The 22784-nt window shown below is 43.0% G+C and overlaps 1 protein-coding gene across 1 annotated transcript; it reads left to right on the top strand.

Moving 5' to 3' along the window:
* The first annotated feature begins 16040 nt into the window (after positions 1-16040).
* LOC148203722 (uncharacterized) lies at positions 16041-18505 on the top strand. The gene is made up of 3 exons (XM_088107730.1): positions 16041-16051; positions 16135-17320; positions 17363-18505. Exons 1-3 carry the CDS (start codon positions 16041-16043, stop codon positions 18503-18505), a joined length of 2340 nt encoding a protein of 779 aa, XP_087963856.1.
* The last annotated feature ends 4279 nt before the right edge of the window (positions 18506-22784 follow it).

The raw sequence follows: 22784 nt of genomic DNA, 5'->3' as shown, positions 1-22784 counted from the left end.
ATTGCCTTTATCACTTCCAAACATGCATATCAATCAAGAATCATCAAAAAGAGTCAAGCGAAGGCATATGCGCAAGCAATCAAGAGACATATCACACACAAGAAAGAACATAAAGTGGCTCAAATCTCACACAGGGTAATTCTGTCACAATCAATTCAACTCTCAAAAATCATAACCATCTTCCCAAGCAAAGAAAAGCAAGGATTTCAAACAAATCAGAGTATCAATGAAGTGAAAGACACATCTACAACCTAAACAAAGTCCAGAAATCAAGAGAAACATGTAAAACTGTACACAAGACACGACAAAAATAACCTAGAAAAGAAAAAATTTAACCAAGAAAACAAAAACTAACAAAGACAAATAAAAATCTCCCCCAATAGACCACACTTAAACTACACAGTGTCCTCAATGTGTCACAATCAGCAGATCAAACAATCAGAACAGTCATCAGATATCGACAAAGTGCAATAAAAGTGAGGAAAAGGGGAGAAGAGAGAAAGAAAACTCCCCTGATCATGGTGGCAGTTGCCAATTTTGGACTTGCAGGGGGATGTCTTCCGCCATTGGATCCAGCCAGGAAGTTTTGAGGAAGAATTGCTTCATCCTCCAGATTTGATCTAGCAGGGAGATATCATCCACAGCTGGATCTAAGAAGCAAAGATTGTCGATGAGCAGGTTCAGCTAGTGCCTATTGATCTTGAAGCTTTTGTCAGTGTTAGCACCTTTATTTTCCACTGTGGGTGCATGTTGGTCAAATTCCTGTGTACCTCCTGCAACATGGTTAGTGCAATGTGGCTCCAAAGAAATGGCATGCAGAGGTATAACACCCAATCCCAATTTATCAGACTGAACCTCAGATACATCCTCAGAACATGAATCAATTTCAAAATCACAAGCAATATCAACTGCAGACTCAGATTCATGTTCAATGCATGGAGAATAAACATTCGGATGCGACAGCAAAAATTGGTTCTCATCATGCATAGAGGGGAAATTAAAATCAGACTCAACAACAATATAATCATCAGTATACCTCTCAACCACATAATCATCAACATAATCAAATTGAGGTATGCTTACCTCCTCTTCCTTGAAGATTGCAAAAGTGTGGGAAGATGAAGGTGGTCTACCTGGTTCAGGGTTATTGCTTATTTCTGCCTGCTCCTCAAAATACTCATCACTCTCCTCAGGTGCAAGAGTAGGGACATAGTATGATGGGAAAGTAGATGGCACAATAGTAAGTTCATGACTCTTCTCCCCATCTTCTATGTTGATGCCACTATCATCATCATCTGGAATCTGAACAGTCTGAAATGGTAACTCTGAATCTTGAGACTGTTCCTTAGTGAGTTGAGTGGCCATCTGCCCTATCTGATCAGTCATACTCTGAATGGCAGCTCCTATTTCTTGCTGGAACTGCATGTTCTCTTGCCGAAACTGAAGGTTCTGCATGGTCATCTGCTCCAACAACTCCTTCAATGTAGGCTCAGAAGTAGAAGGCTGAGGAGCTATTTCGGCAGGAGCACTATACTGCTGACTCTCGTATTGCTGGACTGGTGGAGGCATAAAAGTACTCTGGAATGGTGGTTCTTGATATTGATGCTGTGGAGCATCATACCATCCCAAGGTAGGGTCATTCCATCCAAGACCGTTGCTGTAAGCATATTGCACAGGGGAAAATTTGCTCAGAAACTGATGCTCAAGATATCCCCAATCGGTAACGGATCTTAGAGGAAGAGAGTCTTTCCAATCCTTAGCTGCTCCTTGTAATGAATGCGGAAATGCGCTCAAGAAAATGTAATCAAGAGGGACATCTGGAGGCTTCATTGAAGAGCACATGATGTGGAGCTCCTCCAAATGTCTGTGTGGGCATTCTCCTGCAAAACCATGAAACTTAGGCAGCAAATGTATCAGTCCAGGGGTGAGATCGCAATGAAGATCATCCTCCTTAAGTGAAACCGGCTCACAAAGAGCACTCTCAGAAATTAGAGGATGAGTCATATTGTTCTCAACATAGAAATCAGCAGAATATGAATTACAATCAGAGTAACATGCAGGAGGAGAATCATAATCAGAGGCACTAGCAAAACAAGCAGTATTCACGAAATCAAAATAGGTAGACATGGAAAAAGAAGAATACTAAAAATCACGAAACAAATAAAACACAACACATTTATACATGCAACACGCACACACAAAACAGAACATCACATCACATCACAATACAAGACAAAACACAACACACACAAACACAACAAAAACCTAAGACCGAACCGTTGGTCCCCGGCAGCGGCGCCATTTTGATGAGAGGGTCGCACCTCCCAACAAAAGTTGTGCATAAAAGAATGCAGTATAGTACTAGGAAGTGACTCCTAGGTCGTCTCTCAAGGACCAATTTTGGTTCAGTCTCAGATCAAACACGTAGTGGGGGGGGGGGGTTTGAAAGTGTTTTTGTGATTACAAAAGAACTAAATTAAAACTAGGAATTAAACACGATCGAACATAATTGAAAACATTAAAATAAATCGGCAAAGCATGAAGACCGAACGGTCGTACAACGAGATGTGCGAACTAATTAAAATTCAGCAGATAATAAAGAAATACATGGTATTGTATTTAACTACAACGATTAAACTAGAAAGTGAAGAACACGTTGCAGCTTGGAATGAAATTAAATGCAAGATTCCGTTAACCAATTTAATGCATAGAGCAACTTCACAAGCAGCAGGAATTGGAATAAGAAAATGAGACCTAATAAATGAAGTGCTACGAAAAAGTACAAAGAAAATAAATTAGAAAACATTATCATGGCAGCGGGAATAAAAAGAAATGCAACATGCTAATAAGTGAAAGGCACAAGAAACTCCATGCAACTAGAATAAAACTTCAAGAAAAAGTGTGTGAACTTCTCAAATTAAAATCACTGTGTGCTTACTGCTGGAAAAAAAAAAAAACCCGAGAGACCCCTTTCTCCATGAATCATCACCATGTAGTTCTCGTGGATGTGCAGCTGCTGGACGAAATGGAAAGCAGTTTTCAAACTTAATCAATCACCGTGATCCTATTGTCTAAAGAAAGAAGCACTCATTTCTCGTTGCTGGAATAAAAATCAAAACTTCATTTATGAATCACCTTGCACACCAACGCTGCACATTCATTGATAGACTGAAAACTTCAAAGTAAAAAAAATGCATGAACTAATTTAAAAGGGCAATGAGTAAATCAGCAAAATTAAATTAACGTGGAGCTTTTCCCTAACATCGTGTGCTTCTTAATTGAAAACGAAACTAGCGCCTTCAATGTGCCATCTCCTGCTTGGAGCTCTCTATTCAGCCGTAACCTTCCATCTCCCAATGTCCGTGTGTTTTTTTTTTCAGTGAAAGATAATCTAATGTAACAGTGCTCCCCCCTCCGTTTTCAGTTACTAGGTCACCTCATTCACAGCAAAAAGCATCCTCCGTGGTCCTGCAGCTCCAGCCCAAAAGAGTGTGTCCGTTTATTGCTGTGTTGTGCACCTCCCATTCTTGCTGCTGGGCCATGGAGGCTGCTGGAAAATGAAGCCCAACGTGCTGACTCCCAAGCTACTGGAACGCTTCTCGGCTGGACACAAGGCTGCTGCTGTGTGCTTTGGGCCGTGTTGCTGCTGCTGGAAGAACATCTCCGAATGAAAGCCACTCCACTTCTCGCTGCTGGATCTGGAATTGAAGGCTTGCTGGACTCCTTTGGGCCGTGATGAAGCTTACTTCAGCCTGCTGCCAGCGTGTCCCGGCCGTGCACCTCTTAATCTGTGTGTGCACCTCTCCGTGTTGTCTTCTATGGGCCCATGTGGTTTCTTTCTTTTCACTAAATGAAGCCCCTTTCATTCACGTGCTGGATGCTCCAAAAGTGCTGCTGGAATAAACGTGTGCTTCCAAAAGAAAAGTGGATCAGCGTCTTCACTTCTTCCAGCCGTCACACCCCTTTAAGCTTCTCCAAATTAAATCAGCTACACTTTTTCCTAAGCCAAAAGAATGAATTTCCTCTCCTGCCTGCTACCTCCTTCCCGTGAGCTTTACTAAGCCAATGTAAAATAATGTGAGTGGTGGCCCCCTCATTCCTTCCAGCTTCACGGACTCACACATTTAATTTTCCAAAGAAAAATTCTCCAATGTGGCAGCTTGCACTTTTTCCTCTTAAAGCACAATTATGAGATGTGGAGGCCGTGAGTGCCTCCCAAGCTGTTGGATTCCTTGTTTAAGAGTGTTGGGAGGTTTTAGCACTGTCCAATGATCAATTCCAGCCACCACAATTACTAAACAGCAAGCAAACAATGCAACAGATTAGAAATCACTCAAACAGTAATTACTGGACTGACATATGAGAGTAAAATAAATACTGGGAACAGCACAGAACGAATTTGAACAAAGTAAAAACTATACGTTAAAATAGACATCCAGACGAAACTATGAAAAAAAATTGCATGGAAAACGGATAAGAATTGAACTCAAACGAAGACACACAAGTTGACACAACATTCACGCGGCAGCCAGCGAAAATAAAAATGGCTAAGATGCATTGGCTCAATTTCCATTTCTCATTTAGCTTTCTAATGTCCCAAAAAGTTATCCAAAATTTTCCCATAATTAATAATGCAAAATAATAAGCTCAGATAATTCAAATTAGTTAAAATAAGAATTTCCGATCAAATTAAGCACAATTAGGAAAAACAGGAAAATACCGGACGTTTAAGCATAATTCCCCGACTAATTCTAGCACATTAAACTAAGTGAAGTGAGGAAAATATTGGTTCATCAGTGGACGAAGTTGACGAATTTGACGAAGTGGACGAAGTGGACGAAGTGAACGAAGTGGACGAAGTTGACGAAGTGGAGGAAATGGAGTAAGTGGACGAAGGGGAGGAAGTGAATGAAGTGGACGAAGTTGGCAAAGTTGACAAACTGGACGAAGTGGGCGAAGTTGACGAAGTGGAGGAAGTGGAGGAAGTAGAGGAACTGGAGGAAGTGGAGGAAGTGGAAGAAGTGGGTGAAGTGGACGATGTGGACGAAGAGGAAGTGGAGGAAGTTGGGGAAGTGGAGGAAGTTGACCAAGTGGACGAAGTTAAGGAAGTTGACGAAGTTGAGGAATTTGATGAAGAGGACGAAGTGGACGGAGTGGACGAAATGGACGAAGTGGAGGAAGTGGACGAAGTTGACGAGGTGGACGAAGTGGACTAAGTGGACGAAGTGGACGAAGTGGATGAACTGGACGAAGTGGACGAAGTGGAGGAAGTTGGCGAAGTTGACAAAGTGGACGAAGTTGTCGAACTGGAGGAAGTGGAGGAAGTGGAGGAAGTAGAGGATGTCGACGAAGTGGACGAAGTGGAAGAATAACTGGAGGAAGTGGAATACGGGGAGGAAGTGGAGCAAGTGGAGGAAGTTGACGAAGTGGAAAAAGTTGACGAACTTGACGAAGTGTACGAAATGGACGAAGTTGACGATGTGGATGAAGTTGACAAAGTGGACAAAGTGTACGAAGTAGACGAAGTGGAGGAAGTGGACGAAGTGGAGGAAGTGGAGGAAGTGGAAGAAGTAGAGGAGGAAGTGGAGGAAGTGGACGAAGTTGACAAAGTGGAAGAAGTGGAAGAAGAAGTGGACGAAATGGACGAAGTGGACGAAGTTGACGATGTGGACGAAGTGGACGAAGTTGACGATGTGGACGAAGTGGACGAAGTGGAGGAAGTGGAGGAAGTGAAGGAAGTGAAGGAAGTGGACGAAGTAGACGAAGTGAATGAAGTGGACGAAGTGGACGAAGTGCAAGAATAATTGGAGGAAGTAGACGAAGTGGAGGAAGTTGACGAAGTGGAAGAAGTTGACGAACTTGACGAAGTAGACGACGTGGATGAAGTCGACAATGTGGACGAAGGTTACGAAGTGGATGAAGTGGAGGAAGTGGACGAAGTGTATGAAGTGGACGAAGTGGACGAAACGGACGAAGTGGAGGAAGTGGACGAAGTGGAGGAAGTAGAGGAGGAAGTCCTGGACGAAATCGACGAAGTGGACGAAGTTGACGAAGTGGACGAAGTGGACGAAGTGGACGAAGTGGACGAACTGGAGGAAGTGGAGGAAGTGGAGAAAGTGGAGGAAGTGGACGAGGTGGACGAAGTGGAGGAAGTGGACGAAGTGGAGGAAGTATAGGAAGTGGAGGAAGTGGAGGATGTGGACGAAGTGGAAGAATGACTGGAGGAAGTGGAATACGGGGAGGAAATGGAGCAAGTGGAGGAGGTTGACGAAGTGGAAGAAGTTGACGAACTTGACGAAGTGTACGAAATGGACGAAGTTGACGATCTGGACGAAGTTGACGAAGTGGACGAAGTTGAGAAAGTGGAGGAAGTGGAGGAACTGGAGGAAGGAGAGGAAGTGGAGGAAGTGGTGGAAGTGGAGGAAGTGGAGGATGTGGTCGCTATGGACGAAGTGGACGAAGGGGAAGAATAAGAGAAGGAAGTGGAAGATGTGGAGGAAGTAGAGGAAATTGACGAAGTGGAAGAAGTTGACGAATTTGACGAAGTTGAGGATGTGGACGAAGGTTACGAAGTCGACGACATGGAGGAAGTGGTCGAAGTGCACGAAGTGGACAAAGTGGACGAAACGGACGAAGTGAAGGAGGTGGACGAACTAGAGGAAGTCGAGGAGGAAGTGGAGGAGGTTGACGAAGTGGAAGAAGTGGAAGAAGAAGTGGACGAAATGAACGAAGTGGACGAACTTGACGAAGTTGACGATGTGGACGAAGTGGAGAAGGTGGAGGAAGTGGAGGAAGTGGTGGAAGTGGAGGAAGTATGGCAAGTGGATGAAGAGGAAGAAGAAGTGGAGGAAGTGGAGGAAGTTGAGGAAGTGGAGGAAGTTGACGAAGTCGACGAAGTTGACGAATTTGACAAAGTTGACGAAGTGGACGAAGTGGACGAAGTGGACGAATGGGAGGAAGTGGATGAAGTGGACGAAGTTGGCAAAGTTGACAAACTGGACGAAGTGGGCGAAGTTGACGAAGTGGAGGAAGTGGAGGAAGTGGACGATGTGGACGAAGAGGAAGTGGAGGAAGTTGGGGAAGTGGAGGAAGTTGACCAACTGGACGAAGTTGAGGAAGTTGACGAAGTTGAGGAATTTGACGAAGTGGACGAAGTGGACGAAATGGACGAAGTGGAGGAAGTGGATGAAGTTGACGAGGTGGACGAAGTGGACTAAGTGGACGAAGAGGAGGAAGTGGATGAAGTGGACGAAGTGGATGAAGTGGACGAAGTGGAGGTAGTGGACGAAGTTGGCGAAGTTGACAAAGTGGACGAAGTTGTCGAACTAGAGGAAGTGGAGGAAGTGGAGAAAGTGGAGGAAGTGGACGAGGTGGACGAAGTGGAGGAAGTGGACGAAGTGGAGGAAGTAGAAGAAGTGGAGGAAGTGGACGAAGTGGAGGAAGTGGAGGAAGTGGAGGATGTCGACGAAGTGGACGGAGTGGCAGAATAACTGGAGGAAGTGGAATACGGGGAGGAAGTGGAGCAAGTGGAGGAAGTTGACGAAGTGGAAGAAGTTGACGAAGTGTACGAAATGGACGAAGTTGACGATGTGGAGGAAGTTGACGAAGTGGACGAAGTTGATGAAGTGGACAAAGTGTACAAAGTGGACGAAGTGGAGGACGTGGAGGAAGTGGAGGAAGTGGACGAAGTAGAGGAGGAAGTGGAGGAAGTGGACGAAGTTGACGAAGTTGACGATGTGGACGAAGTGGACGAAGTGGAGGAAGTGGAGGAAGTGGAGGAAGAGGAGGAAGTGGACGAAGTGAAGGAAGTGGAGAAGTGGAGGAAGTGGACGATATGGACGAAGTGGTCGAAGTGCAAGAATAATTTGAGGAAGTAGAAGAAGTGGAGGAAGTGGAGGAAGTTGACGAAGTGGAAGAAGTTGACGAACTTAACGAAGTGGACGACGTGGATGAAGTCGATGATGTGGACGAAGGTTACGAAGTGGACGAAGTGGAGGAAGTGGACGAAGTGGAGGAGGTAGAGGAGGAAGTCCTAGACGAAATCGACGAAGTGGACGAAGTTGAAAAAAAGTTGACGAAGTGGACGAAGTGGACGAAGTGGATGAAGTGGACGAAGTGGACGAATTGGAGGAAGTGGACGAAGTGGAGAAAGTTGAGGAAGTGGACGAGGTGGAGGAAGTGGAGGAAGTGGAGGAAGTGGAGGAAGTGGAGGATGTGGACGAAGTGGACGACTTGTAAGAATAACTGGAGGAAGTGGAATACGGGGAGGAAGTGGAGCAAGTGGAGGAAGTTGACGAAGTTGAAGAAGTTGACGAACTTGATTAAGTGTACGAAATGGACGAAGTTGACGATGTGGACGAAGTTGACGAAGTGGACGAAGTTGACAAAGTGGACAAAGTGTACGATGTGGACGAAGTGGAGGAAGTGGACGAAGTGGAGGAAGTGGACGAAGTAGAGGAGGAAGTGGAGGAAGTTGACAAAGTGGAAGAAGTGGACGAAATGGATGTGTCAACACTCAATTTTGTCCGGGTTGTAAAAGATTGTTTTTATTGGTTATTTATTATTTTCCTTTTATTTTATTTTACCTTTTTGTTTTATTCTATTTTTATGTATTTAGATCTTTGCTTTTAATTCAATTTCTATTTTATTTCGTATTTTCAATTTGTTTTAATAGAGTTAATTAATCAAAATAATTAAAAAATTGAAAAATAAAATTAAAAATAATTAAAAAATAAAATAAAATTGAAATAAAAAAATAAAAAAAAATAAAAAAAAAACGTGGAAAAGGGGGAGAGGATGAATGGGACGCGTGTCTGAAGGAGGGAGACAAGGTTGTTAGAAAGGATTTTTCTAAGATTTTTTTGGAAAAAAAAAGGGGGACCAGGTGGTTACGAGGAGGATTCCAAAGATTTTGGGGAGAGGATTGTTTTGGATCAGAGAGAGGAAAAGGGGAAAGGAGGGCACACGAGGAACCATCATCTGGAATCATCATCCAGAGTCAGCATTGGCACCGGCACCGGCGAGAAGAGATCACCGGCTACGCAGCGAACGATAGCAGCAGCCGTAGCAACAGGTAAGTCTCTGTTTCATCTGTACATCCAGACTCATCATGACCGCTTACTGCATAACTGCTTCTTATGCTTATTCCATCATGAATGCTTTTCCTCTGAACATCATGAGTTCCCTCATCACCAACCTCCCCTTCCATTCATTCTCTGTTTCACCACGTTCCCTCTCTCCTTCCTAACTCTCACGCTCACGGCCAATCTCAACAAACCAAATCCAAAACCCATCGCACAATCCAAGAATGAAGGGATGAGCTGGAGCGATGGCCGACGATGGTCTCGGCGGTGAAAGGCGGAGAGCTCGACGAAGAAGAGGCAGCCCGCATGTTTGAACTGGCGGAGACGAACCCCTCCCTGGGTTGCCAGTATCGGAGAGTGCAGACAAGAGCAAGGAAGCAGTGGCGCGGTATGGCGCGGCGTGGCGCGGTGGATAGATCGAGAGAGACGACGGCATGGTAGCTGGTCCGTAGAGGCAGTGATACGGTGGCCACCTTCGTTGCGGTGGCTAGTCTGGTCCGCGGTGGTCAATCGGAAGAAGACGTGGTCGTTGAGTGACAGAAGTGAGTGTCTCTGAACCCTTTTGATCAGAGAGAAGGAAGCATTGGCCTCATTTGAGAGGAGCAGCATGAGGAGTGAATGAGAGTGGGAAGGTAGAACCCCTAGGAAATTCTAGGTTAGAAACCATTCAATTGGGCCAGGCCCAAAATCGAGCGTACGTCCAGGAACCTTTGGCTTTTTTTGAACGTTCGTCATCCAGCCACATCTTCCCAACGAACGCTCGTCTCAAACGAGCGCTCGTCATTCGGTCTCCACTTCCCACATCTTCCCAACGAACGCTCGTCCATAACGAGCGTTCGTCATCCAGCCTCATCTTCACAACGAACGCTCGTCCCAAACGAGCCCTCGTCATTCGGTCTCAGCTTCCCACATCTTCCCAACGAACGCTCGTCCATAACGAGCGTTCGTCATCCAGCCACATTTCCCCAACGAATGCTCGTCCATAACGAGCGTTCGTCATCCAGCCACATCTTCCCAACGAACGCTCGTCCATAACGAGCGTTCGTCATCCAGCCACATCTTCCCAACGAACGCTCGTCCATAACGAGCGTTCGTCATCCAACCTCATTTTCCCAACGAACGCTCGTCCCAAACGAGCGCTCGTCATTCGTTCGTCATCCAACCTCATTTTCCCAACGAACGCTCGTCCCAAACGAGCGCTCGTCATTCGGCCTCCACTTCCCACAGCTTCCCAACGAACGCTCTTCCATAACGAGCGTTCGTTATCCCACCTCATCTACCCAACGAGCGCTCGTCGACTAGCCTCCTCTTCTCAGCGTCCGTTCGTCACATCATCCAATGAACGCTCGTCATCTACCTTACTGTACTCAACGTACGTTCGTCGTATCACCCAACGAACGCTCGTCATTCAGTCTATTTTTCTCAACGTACGTTCGTCACCTCTCCACAACGAGCGCTCGTGACTCTGAATCTTTTCCTAACGTACGTTCGGCCTTTACCACGGACCGTTCGTTATCCAAGCTTTTAGACTGACCGTTCGACATTATATTATTTTTAATTTGGTACCCCTATTTTTATTATTATTTAATTATTCATTTGTCTTTTTATTTATCTTATTTCATTTCATTTTTATTTTATTACTTTATCTTATTTATTTCTTTTAAATATCCAATTATTTCAAAATATATATATATATAATAATTTTACTTATATACATATATAAAATAGAAAATTACAAAAATTTGTTTTAAAGGTTAAGCACACGTGTGACCGCTCGCGTCGTCCTTGTGCTAAAAACCTTTTCTTCTTCTCTAAATAAATTTACAAAAATTTGTTTTAAAGGTTAAGCACACGTGTGACCGCTCGCGTCGTCCTTGTGCTAAAAACCTTTTCTTCTTCTCTAAATAAATTTACAAAAAAAATAGTTTTGAAGGTTAAGCACACTTGTGACCGCTCGCGTCGTCCTTGTGCTAAAAACCTTTTCTTCTTCTTTAAATAAATTTACAAAAGAAATAGTTTTGAAGGTTAAGCACACGTGTGACCGCTCGCGTCGTCCTTGTGCTAAAAACCTTTTCTTCTTCTTTAAATAAATTTACAAAAGAAATACGTTTTGAAGGTTAAGCACACGTGTGACCGCTCGCGTCGTCCTTGTGCTAAAAACCTTTTCTTAAATAAAATTTCAAAAAAATACGTTTAAAAGTTGAACACTCGTGTGATCGTTCGCATCGTCCTAGTGTTCAATACTTTTCTCTCTTATTTACGTAATATTAAACGAGGGTACGAGTGCTCGTGCGATCGTCCGCATCAGCCTAGCACTCAATACTCTCAAGTCTTCCTAAATAAGTAAATAACGGTATGAGTGCTCGTGTGATCGTCCGCATCGTCTTAGTGCTTAATATCGTTATTTCTCTTTTTTTAAAAAAAAAAGATGATTAAAAATATTTAAATATCATTTTAAAGGTATGAGTACTCGTGCGACCGTTCGCGTTGGCCTAGTACTCATTACCTTCTTTTTCTCAAAAATATTAAAAAACATAAAATCTCCAAAAATTAAAAACATCTGCTTTTCCAAACAACAAACAATCTCTTAACTAGAACTACGTAACCCTGATTTCTCATTTTCAATGAGAATACGTAGGAGCAAGGTCAATCCTTGTCGCGCCCAAAAAACTAAAAAATATGTTTTGTTTATTTAGAATTTTATTTTAGGGGATAATTAAACATTTTAAAAACCGCATCATATCCGTGCATTTAGTTAAAGGTACTGCCTTAGGGCAGGCGTTGTGGGGTGCTAACACCTTCCCCACGCGTAACCGACTCCCGAACCCAATCTTTGGTTTTAGTGGACCGTGCTTTATCATTTTATGGTTTTTCCGTAGTTTTCCAAAATAAACTATGGTGGCGACTCCAAATCTCTTTTCAAAACCCGTTTCTTTATGGATCGTCGTCCCGTCGCGATTCCGGTTGCGACAGATGGCGACTCCACTGGGGACGTCTAGAGAGTCGAGCATTTAATTAGATGCGCGAATTTGGTGTGGTTTTGCTTTGTGTTTTTCTTTCCCTTTTCTCTATCTATGTGTGATATTTGGAATAACTGCAATAACTGTGGAATATTGAACCCTAGGGTAGACAATATGTTTATATCTGCCTGGGAATTTTTCTGGTTGTTTTGCAGGTGAGGGTTTGGGTGTGCATAATTTCCTCCTTTCACACACACACTTTTGGCATATCACGAGTGGGGCCCTATACCCGGGTCTGAGCGTAGCTTAGAATTAGAGGAGTTGTGTAGCGGTGTCACTCTGGGATGTACTTCCTGTTTGGCTATCGTGAGAACTCCAGCTAGAGTCTGTTCTCTTCATATGTGTTTTCACACCTAGTTGATTACTCGACTGTTGTGGAGATGCTTTGAAGGGGACCATAGCTCTAGTGACCTTTGACCTTTAGGTTCAGGAAATCATCCTTGTGAGATTGCATATACTTGACCTTGAACTCAAAGCAATGAACCTTTGGTAGGGCACGATGGGAGGAATATATGCTTCTGTAACCCTCACGCTGTTCGTTTTTTTTATGATATTACATTTCATACCATGCATGTGTTTTGTTTTGTCATGTTATTTTATTATTATGCATCATATTCATACATCATTTAGTAACATGTTAATTTTAAGGGAAATCACAGGTACCTACTTGACTTCATACGAGATGGATGTTAACACAAGATCCGATGCTACACGGCATACCGACTCTTCCGATTTAAGAAAGAAATATAGTCTAAGGACTCATGTTGGAAATTTGACCGGGCTGATAAACTTGGGCAAAAGGCTTAAGACTATAAAGAGAGAAACCTTTCAGAGAAGATATGGAAATTTGTTGAATTTAATGGAGGTTGAAGTACAAATACCCGCTATCACAGCCTTGGCACAATATTATGATTCTCCGCTTCGATGTTTCACATTTCAAGACTTTCAGTTGGCGCCAACCATAGAGGAGTTCGAGCATATCTTGGGTTTGCCATTGGAGGGCACCACTCCCTATCAACATTTAGAGCATCATGCCTCTATACCCACTATTGCTACCATCATGAAATTACATCCCAAGGAGCTTGAAGACAGGATGATGATGAGGAATCAAGTGCATGGGTTATCACAGGGATATCTAGAGCAGTATTTACATCACTTGGCTGATAAAGAGGATTGGGAAACTTTCATGGATGTATTAGCCCTCACCATATATGGCAGTCTTGTTTCCCAAAATAGAAGAATTTGTGGATTACATCGCGATAGACGTCTTCGTGGCGAGTAAAACCAGATCAGAGAATCCTATAACAGCAGTTCTTGCGGATGTTTATGGGACTTTGAGTTTTTACCATGAGAGAAAGGGAAAGAAGATTCTTTGTTGCTTACCGGCGTTGTATACATGGATGACAATGCGCGTGTTTAAGGAGATGGTCGACGTCAAGAGTCTATCGGAGACTTTGTCACACCAAGGGCTTAAAGGTAAAGGAGGAAACGATTGGGCCCGATTCCTTGCCGGCTTGAGCGAAAGAAGTATAAAATGGCGCCTTCCTTGGCTCGGAAATAAACTGGCTATACAACATTGTGGTAGTTTTCTTAATGTGCCTCTCATAGGTGCCCGGTACTGTATAAATTACAACCCTCTTTTGGTGCAAAGACAATTTGGGCATCCTATAAAAGGGGCACCTTCATCAGATTACCTTGCTACCCTATTCATTTATTACGAAGACGGGCATTTCATCGAATTGTTAAGAAAGGTTAAAAGCGCCTGGGAAAATGTTGTTCGAGCAGAGAAGGACTTGAGGGATGGAGTAGTGGATAGCAGTGTTAGTTATCACACCTGGATTCTGGAGAGAGTGAAAGTAGTCAAGCTGCCTTTCAAGTCAATCAAAGATCAATCAGCTAGTGAAGGACCATTTCAAGCCCCAGAAAGTGAAGAGGTGCAACAACTAAAAGCTGAGATGGAGAAATTGAAAATTAGGAATGCTAGGTTGGAAAACGAATTACAAAGGGCGCGTAATGATCTTGTGGATATGAAAAATGATAATGAAGAAAAGTCGCGGGCTTATGAAAACCTTGTCAAAAGCCAGAAGGCTGAGAGGGATTACACATTTCGAGTGAAACAGGATCTAGCCGCCACGAGTAAGGAATTATCCATGAGGGTAAACGAGAAGAAGGTGGCTTTAGAAGAGGGAAAGGAGTGGAAGCACCTCTACGAAGAAGCCAAAAGAGATAAACGAGAAGCCCTGAAGAGATTAAGAGAAGCGCAGATTCAGATAGAAAAAGCGGGGCATGAGATGAAAGAGATGGCCATGTCGTTTGAGGCGGATATGAATAGGGAGCGTTGGAAGCTAACAGAAGCAGAGGAAGAGCATCGAACTCTGATAAAACAAATGGAGGAATATATCGAGGAACAGGAGGAGCGATGGAGGTCGATAGAATTTGAAGAAAGGCATCAGGCCTTGATAAAGCGAATGGAAGAGCACATCGCCGAGCAAGAAATGGCTGTAAAGCACTGGAAGGAAAGATTCTCTCAGTTGGCTGCTTTGGCAAACGGGGCAATTGAAGACATCCCCAGGATGGTGTCGAATGCTGAAGCAAGCACTCATTTTTGTAACTCACCAGCGGAAATAGAATTGTTTATTAATCATTGTAAATGGTTGGTGGGAGAGATGAAATCTTTCATTGCCCGGCGCGGGATTGATGTACATCGGAATTTTATGTTTTGTTATTTAGACGATGTAATGGATCAAATTTTCTTGAAATGAAAGATAAGGGATGTTTGTTTGGTATCGGCTTGTGTTAATTTTCCATCAGTATTGTCGTCGTTATCCTGTGATTTCCACTTATCATTAGCATGCATCATGTTTTCTTTTGTTTTGCACTTTTCATCCTTATCTAATTTAATTTAATAAAAAATAGCAACAGTACAAGTGAGAAAACAACGGCAAATTTTCCACGACATCCGTACAGGACCAGAGCTAACTCGAAGGTCATGGAGAATTGGGAGCAGTCACACGAATCTATTAAGGCTGATGTTAGCCAGTTGAAGGATCAAATGGCCTAGATTTTGGCGGCTCTCGAAGCCCTGAAGACTACGGGAGGGGCGACGTCTTCGCAAGTTGAGGGAAATGCTCAATATTACCCTCCGTTGTTCAATGCTGGGAGCCAATCTGTTTCATTCCCAATGTATGGATTGCCTCCAGGTTACACCCCACCTGTGGGAGAATACACAGAAGGGGAGCAGGCTTCATTCTCTTTCCCTACCACTGCTAACATACCGCCAATCAATACTCAGGGACCTGTTGTAATGTCTGCACCTATGGTAAATGAAGGGATGCATGCAAGCATGACTGATGGAATACGAGTAACCCCGGTGCCACCTGTGATTACCGGAGAGGGCTTTTCTACAAGGGTTGCGCCATATACTTCGTTTCAGGGGGTAACTAGTAATGTCGATGGGGCAAAGGATAAACTCGAGAGCCTAGAGGCAAGATTGAGGGCTGTGGAGGGGTATGAAAGTTATGGATTTGGGGATGTTTCTAGATTGAGCTTGGTTCCTGGCGTCAAAATTCCACATAAGTTCAAGGCGCCAGATTTTGAGAAGTATAAGGGAAAGACATGCCCAAAGAGCCATCTAACCATGTTTTGCAGAAAGATGGCTGCATATGCTTATGATGAGCAGCTGCTCATCCATGTTTTTCAAGATAGTTTGGCTGGAGTGACGTTAAACTGGTATACCCATTTGGAGCCGACTCGAATTCGTTGTTGGGCAGACTTGGCTGATGCTTTTGTGAAGCAGTACATATACAATACACATGTCGCGCCAGATCGTTTACAGCTGCAAAACATGTCGAAGAAAGACAACGAAACTTTTAAGGAGTATGCTCAGCGGTGGAGGGAATTGGCTGCACAAGTTGAGCCGCCTTTGTATGATAAAGAAATGGTGGCAATGTTTGTAAATACGCTCCAACCACCATTTTATGAACATATGGTGGGAAATGTATCTTCAAATTTCGCCGATATCATCGTGATAGGCGAGCGAATAGAGATCGGGTTGAAAAATGGGAAGATTGCATATGGCTCGTCGGCGGGTGCAAACTCCAAAAACCCAATTTCAACTCAGGGAAAAGAAAGGAGGGAGATGTGCATGCAGCATCTGCAACCCCCGTGTGGAGAGGTCAGGCTCCCACTCATAACTATCGACCATACTGGGGTCAACATCCACATGCAGCTAACGCGTCATTTGGTCATCAAATTAGGCCTCAACAACAACCGGGATACTATCAACCACAATACATCCCGACGAATAATTGGAGGGGAGGGGCAAATGTAGGTTCCAATATGAATGTGGGTCCAAATGCTTATCCAAGAAGGAACCAAGAAAGAAATTATGTTAACTTTACCCCAATTCCTACAACTTATACGAAATTATTGCCTCATCTTATCAAACAAGGTTTAGTTGTTGTTTGTCCCCTGAAGCCTTTGCAGCCTCCGTATCCAAGAGGTTATGATGCAGATGCAAAGTGTAGTTATCATGGAGGGGCCGCTGGTCATTCCACTGAGAGGTGTTTGGCTTTCAAGCATAAAGTACAGACTCTAATTGATTCCGGGTGGTTAAAGTTCCAAGAGGATAAGCCTAGTGTTGAGTCCAATCCTTTATCTGGGCATGGAAGTGCTTCGACGAATGCTGTCGAAGTGAAAGAGCATGAGCTGGTGAGAAATGTGAAAGAAGTCAAGAGCTCTAGGAGGTTTATTTTGGAGGCATTGCTGAAAGTGGGTATCTTGAAGGGTGATTATGATGAGAGTATGGCATGCGCGCTCCACCCAGAGGCTGAGCACTCTATTGAGGAGTGTGTTGAATTTGAAGAAATTCTGCAAGACCTGCTAGATCGTGGTCTGATGCAAGTATGTTACAAGAGGGAGGAGGGAGATGTATTTGCACAGACTGGTGATGAATCCGGTATGATTTTACCAGAACCATTAGTGATTCGTTTCACTAAGACTACTTCTATCCCACCAACTCAAGGAAGGTCGCCTGTAGTTATCCATGTACCAGCCCCTTTTCCTTACAAGAACGAAAAAGCCGTCCCATGGAGATATGGGACGCATGCGTCAGGCGAAACGCAAAGCGTCGACCCTGTCGTCAAAAACATATCAGGAATAGGGGGAATGACTAGGAGTGGTCGAATTTTCACATCACCAGAGTTGGCTCGAGAAAGGGTTAATGATAGGGAAGCAACGATGGCCGCGAAGGCAAAAGAGTTCTTAAAGGGGAAGGGTGCACAGACAGAGGAAATCCCCGACAAGGAAGAGAGGAGAGAAGTTTCTGAAGAGGAGGCTTGCGAATTTTTAAAATTCATACAACAAAGTGAATATAAGGTGGTGGAACAGTTAAATCGTATGCCTGCTCGTATATCCTTGTTAGACTTGCTCATGCATTCGGCATCACATAGAAAGTTGCTAATGAAGATACTCAGTGAGGCTCATGTGGAGCAAGGTATTTCGTTGAATAAATTCGAAGGTATTGTTGGCAATATTGTTGCTAATAATTATCTCACTTTTACGGATGATGAGATACCAGCTGAGGGAAGAGGGCATAACAAGGCTCTTCACGTCTCTGTGAAATGCCTGGATCATGTTATTGCGCGTGTTTTAGTGGACAATGGGTCCTCCTTGAATGTCATGCCGAAAGCAACTCTGGAAAAGCTACCTTGCGAAGGAATGCATATGAGGCCTAGTTCAATGATTGTGAGGGCGTTTGATGGTAGTAAAAGAGAAGTGATGGGAGAGGTGGAATTACCAATGCAAGTTGGCCCATGTGTTTTTCAAATAACGTTCCAAGTTATGGATATCCTGCCAGCTTATAGTTGTCTGTTGGGGCGCCCATGGATTCATTCGGCGGGAGTTGTGCCTTCTACACTACACCAGAAGTTGAAGTATGTGATAGGAGATAAGCTGGTGATAGTATCAGGAGAAGAGGATCTTCTTGTGAGTGGGCCATCATCCACGCGCTACATTGAGGCGGCTGAAGAAGCTCTCGAGACAGCCTTCCAATCGTTGGAAATTGTGGGAAATGCTTGTGTGGAACCGTTTCCAGTAAATCCTCGTCTATCATGTGCTTCTATTATGATGGCCAAGATTATGCTAAAAGAGGGCTATATATATAGGGAAGGTTTGGGTAAATATCGGCAGGGGCGAGCATTCCCTCTAGAAATCGTTGAAAACAAGAACAGATATGGCTTGGGGTATAAACCTACCAAGGAAGACAGGAAAAGAGTGATTGAAGAAAGAAAAGAGCGCAGTCTGGCCGTGCAGAAAGACGAGGGCCCAGAGAGAGCAAAATTCACATTGTTGACATCAAGGAAAGTTTCCGCAGTGCTGGGTGGATCAACACTGGTCAGATAGCAGCGGTGGAGGATGAAGAAAGGCCTCAAAGTTCGAGCTTTGTGTGGGCTTGCTCCCCTGATACTCAACTCAACAATTGGGAAACACTGGATTTACCTGTGATGCTTAATGTGAACAAAATGTAATAGTTTTAATTAAGCTTATAGTTTCGATTGGGGCTTTAGAACTGAGGTTTCGCGGATTTATTCTTTTTACTTTTCACTCAGCGTGATAATAAAGTTGCATTTCATCATCATTTGGCATTTTTCTTTGTTTATCTTATTTATTTATACTTTTTCATAAATTTAAATGATGCAGATGTGACAATGATTGTTTTGAAAATAATGATATCAATGTTCCTAATTTTGAGCACCCTATCAATAATACGGAAGATGATTTCGAAGATGATGTAGAAGAACCCTCTCCAGAATTGTTGAGATTAGTGGAACAAGAATCTAAGGAGATAAAACCCCATCAGGAGGAGATTGAAATACTCAACTTGGGAGAGAAGGATGAGATAAAGGAAGTCCGAAGGATAATTTCCCGTTACCACACATCGATACTCTGGTTGATAATACGGCCAAATTTTCGTTATTTTCGTTCATGGATGGATTCTCGGGATATAATCAAATTAAAATGGCACCGGAAGATATGGAAAAAACGACCTTTATCACGTTGTGGGGAACATTCTGCTATAAGGTTATGTCTTTCGGACTCAAGAATGCTGGGGCAACATACCAAAGGGCAATGGTGACACTTTTTCATGATATGATGCATAAGGAAATTGAAGTTTATGTGGATGACATGATTGCAAAGTCTGAATCAGAAGAGGAGCATATTTTCAATCTAAGGAAATTATTTGAGAGACTGAGAAAGTACAAACTCAGATTAAATCCTGCCAAATGCACGTTTGGAGTAAAGTCTGGAAAATTGTTGGGCTTCATTGTCAGTCAAAGAGGGATAGAAGTTGATCCGGACAAAGTAAGAGCGATAACGGAAATGCCTGCGCCCAGAACAGAAAAGGAGGTTCGAGGTTTTTTGGGAAGATTGAATTACATTGCTAGGTTCATCTCCCAATTAACTGATACTTGTGAACCAATGTTCAAGTTACTACGGAAAAATCAGGCCGTAGTCTGGAATGAAGATTGTCAAGTTGCTTTTGAAAAAGTCAAACAATACCTGCAAGACCCTCTTGTATTGCGTCCACCTATGCCAGGAAGGCCGCTCATTTTGTATTTGACCGTATTGGATAATTCAATGGGTTGTGTATTGGGTCAGCATGATGAAGACGGGAAAAGAGAGCATGCTATATATTACTTGAGCAAAAGATTCACAGATTGCGAACAACGATATTCGTCGTTAGAACGAACTTGTTGTGCACTGGCGTGGGCTACTCATCGTCTAAGGCAATACATGTTGAGCCACTCTACTTGGTTGATATCCAAGATGGATCCTATCAAGTATATTTTTGAAAAGTCTGCTCTCACTGGAAGGATAGCTCGATGGCAGATGCTATTATCGGAGTATGACATTGTATATGTTACTCAGAAATCTATCAAGGGTAGCGCTTTAGCGGAATATTTAGCCCATCAGCCCATTAATGATTATCAGCCAATGCAACCTGAATTTCCTGATGAAGATATCATGGCTTTATTTGCTGAGAACAAAGAGGACAAAGATGAAAAAGCCTGGACGGTATTATTCGATGGGGCCTCGAATGTAATGGGGCATGGAATAGGGGCAGTGCTTATCTCTCCTAAGAATCAATACATTCCAATGACGGCAAGGTTGTGTTTTAATTGCACGAATAATATCGCAGAATATGAAGCCTGTGCCATGGGTATTCGAGCAGCAATAGAGTCTAAAGCAAAAATTCTGGATGTATATGGAGATTCAGCTTTGGTCATCCATCAATTGAAGGGAGAATGGGAGACTAGGGATACTAAATTAATTCCATACCAAGCTTACATCAAGGGATTAATTGAGTATTTCGATTCCATCACGTTTAATCATATACCGCGAGAAGATAATCAATTAGCAGACGCATTGGCTACTTTGTCATCGATGTTTGAAGTTGATCAAGATGCAGAATTGCCAATGATTGAAATGAAGAGTCATGCGAAGCCAGCGTACTGTCATTTCATCGAAGAAGAGGTAGATGGTAAACCTTGGTACTTTGATATCAAGCATTATCTTAGAACCCGAGAATATCCAGAGAAGGCATCAGAAAACGATAAAAGGGCGTTAAGGAGGTTGGTTGGCAGTTTCATTTTGAGTGGGGATATTCTATATAAGAGGAATCATGATATGGTTCTCCTTAGATGCGTAGATGCAAAAGAAGCCGAGCTGATACTAAAAGAAGTGCACGAGGGTACATTTGGCACGCACATGAATGGGCACTCAATGGCCAGGAAGATACTGAGAGCGGGGTATTTTTGGTTGACTATGGAAAATGATTGTTGTACACATGTGAGAAAGTGTGAGAAATGCCAGGTATACGCAAGTAATATCAATGTTCCACCCACGACCTTGAACGTGTTGTCTGCACCATGGCCCTTTTCGATGTGGGGAATAGATGTCATCGGAGCTATAGAGCCAAAGGCGTCAAATGGACACCGTTTCATATTAGTCGCAATCGACTACTTCACCAAGTGGGTTGAGGCCGCTTCTTATGCTAATGTGACCAGAAAGGTGGTGACCAAGTTCATAAAAAGGGAGTTGATTTGCAGATACGGGCTCCCTAACAGGATCATCACTGATAATGCCACTAACTTGAACAACCAGATGATGACAGAGTTATGTGAGGAGTTCAAAATTCATCATCTTAATTCTTCTCCTTATCGTCCAAAGATGAATGGGGCAGTAGAGGCTGCTAACAAAAATATCAAGAAGATTGTGCAGAAGATGGTGGTCACGTATAAGGATTGGCATGAAATGCTTCCTTTTGCTTTACATGGTTATCGCACTTCGGTACGAACATCGACTGGGGCAACGCCTTTCTCGCTTGTATATGGAATGGAAGCAGTACTTCCGTTTGAAGTGGAAATTCCGTCCTTACGAGTTTTAATGGAAACCCAATTAGAAGAGGCGGAGTGGGTTCAAGCTCGTTTCGACCAGCTCAATCTCATCGATGAAAAGAGACTAACAGCAGTATGCCATGGACAATTGTATCAAAGAAGAATGAAGAAGGCATTTGACAAAAAAGTACACCCAAGAGAATTTCATGAAGGTGAGCTGGTGTTGAAGAAGATTCTACCCATACAAAAGGATCATAGAGGCAAATGGACTCCAAATTATGAAGGGCCATTTGTAGTGAAGAAAGCATTTTCTGGTGGGGCACTAATTCTCACGAGAATGGACGGAGAGGAGTTACCATTGCCAGTTAATTCTGATGCAGTAAAAAAGTTTTACGCATGATGATTCCGTGATAGTGGTTGCTATTAAAGGGATGTTGATATTGTCTTTAACGCTTATTGTACTCTGTGTTTTATTCACTAAATAAATTTCACATGAGTTCATTCATATTTTGGTTGTTTGCATTCCATCTGAAATATTGCATGTCACGCTGAGCTGTTAAGTAGTAAAGGGGAAATGAAAACGAAAATAAGTAAACGCGTGTTGATAAAAGCATCACAGTATATCAGGTTGGCAAGCTCGGTCCTGGAGGATGTCGAAAAGGAAAAACGAAAAAAAAGGTGAAAAGAAAAAAAAGGGGTTACATGTTGAGTTTGTTGTTAATAAAGTTGTCAAGGACATAGTATTTTTCGAAAAAAAAAAAGTTTTGAAAAATACCGTTGGTGAGTACTTCCCTGATTCAAGGTTTTGGGAGTAACCGGTGTTCTTTTCTTGATAAAGCATCTGCATTCACATTACTTGAACCCTAATTTTTGTTTCCCACAAGATGAAGGATTTCGCCGCCTAATATTGGGGCAGTTTTCATTATGTTACATATCATCGATAATCCGTTGATCAGGGAGATATATATATATAAAAAAAAAAAAAAAAAAGAAAAAAAGAGGGAAAACAAAGCAAAGGAAAAATGAAGTGGATGTGTCAAACACTACATAGTTTTGTTTCAGGTTTAAGTTCAAGAGAAAATCAGACAAACAAGATTCAGAGTGACGTGTGGCCATTTTTCGTTATCCAATCGTCAAAAGCAGTTCATCCAATTGCACCCCTTTTGAGCCAAAATTCATAATTGTTTTCATCACCCTAGACAAGAATTATTAGCATATCGACGTCAACTTAAAAAGATACATCATAAGCATCCAAAGTTGAGGGGGAAATCTCTAAAAGGAAG

Source organism: Vigna umbellata, chromosome 2 (assembly GCF_029865625.1).
Source record: "Vigna umbellata cultivar VRB3 chromosome 2, Vumbellata_1.0, whole genome shotgun sequence".
NCBI lineage: Eukaryota > Viridiplantae > Streptophyta > Magnoliopsida > Fabales > Fabaceae > Vigna > Vigna umbellata.
The sequence above is the reverse complement of the archived record's forward strand: the minus strand, read 5'-3'. Positions and strand labels throughout refer to the sequence as shown.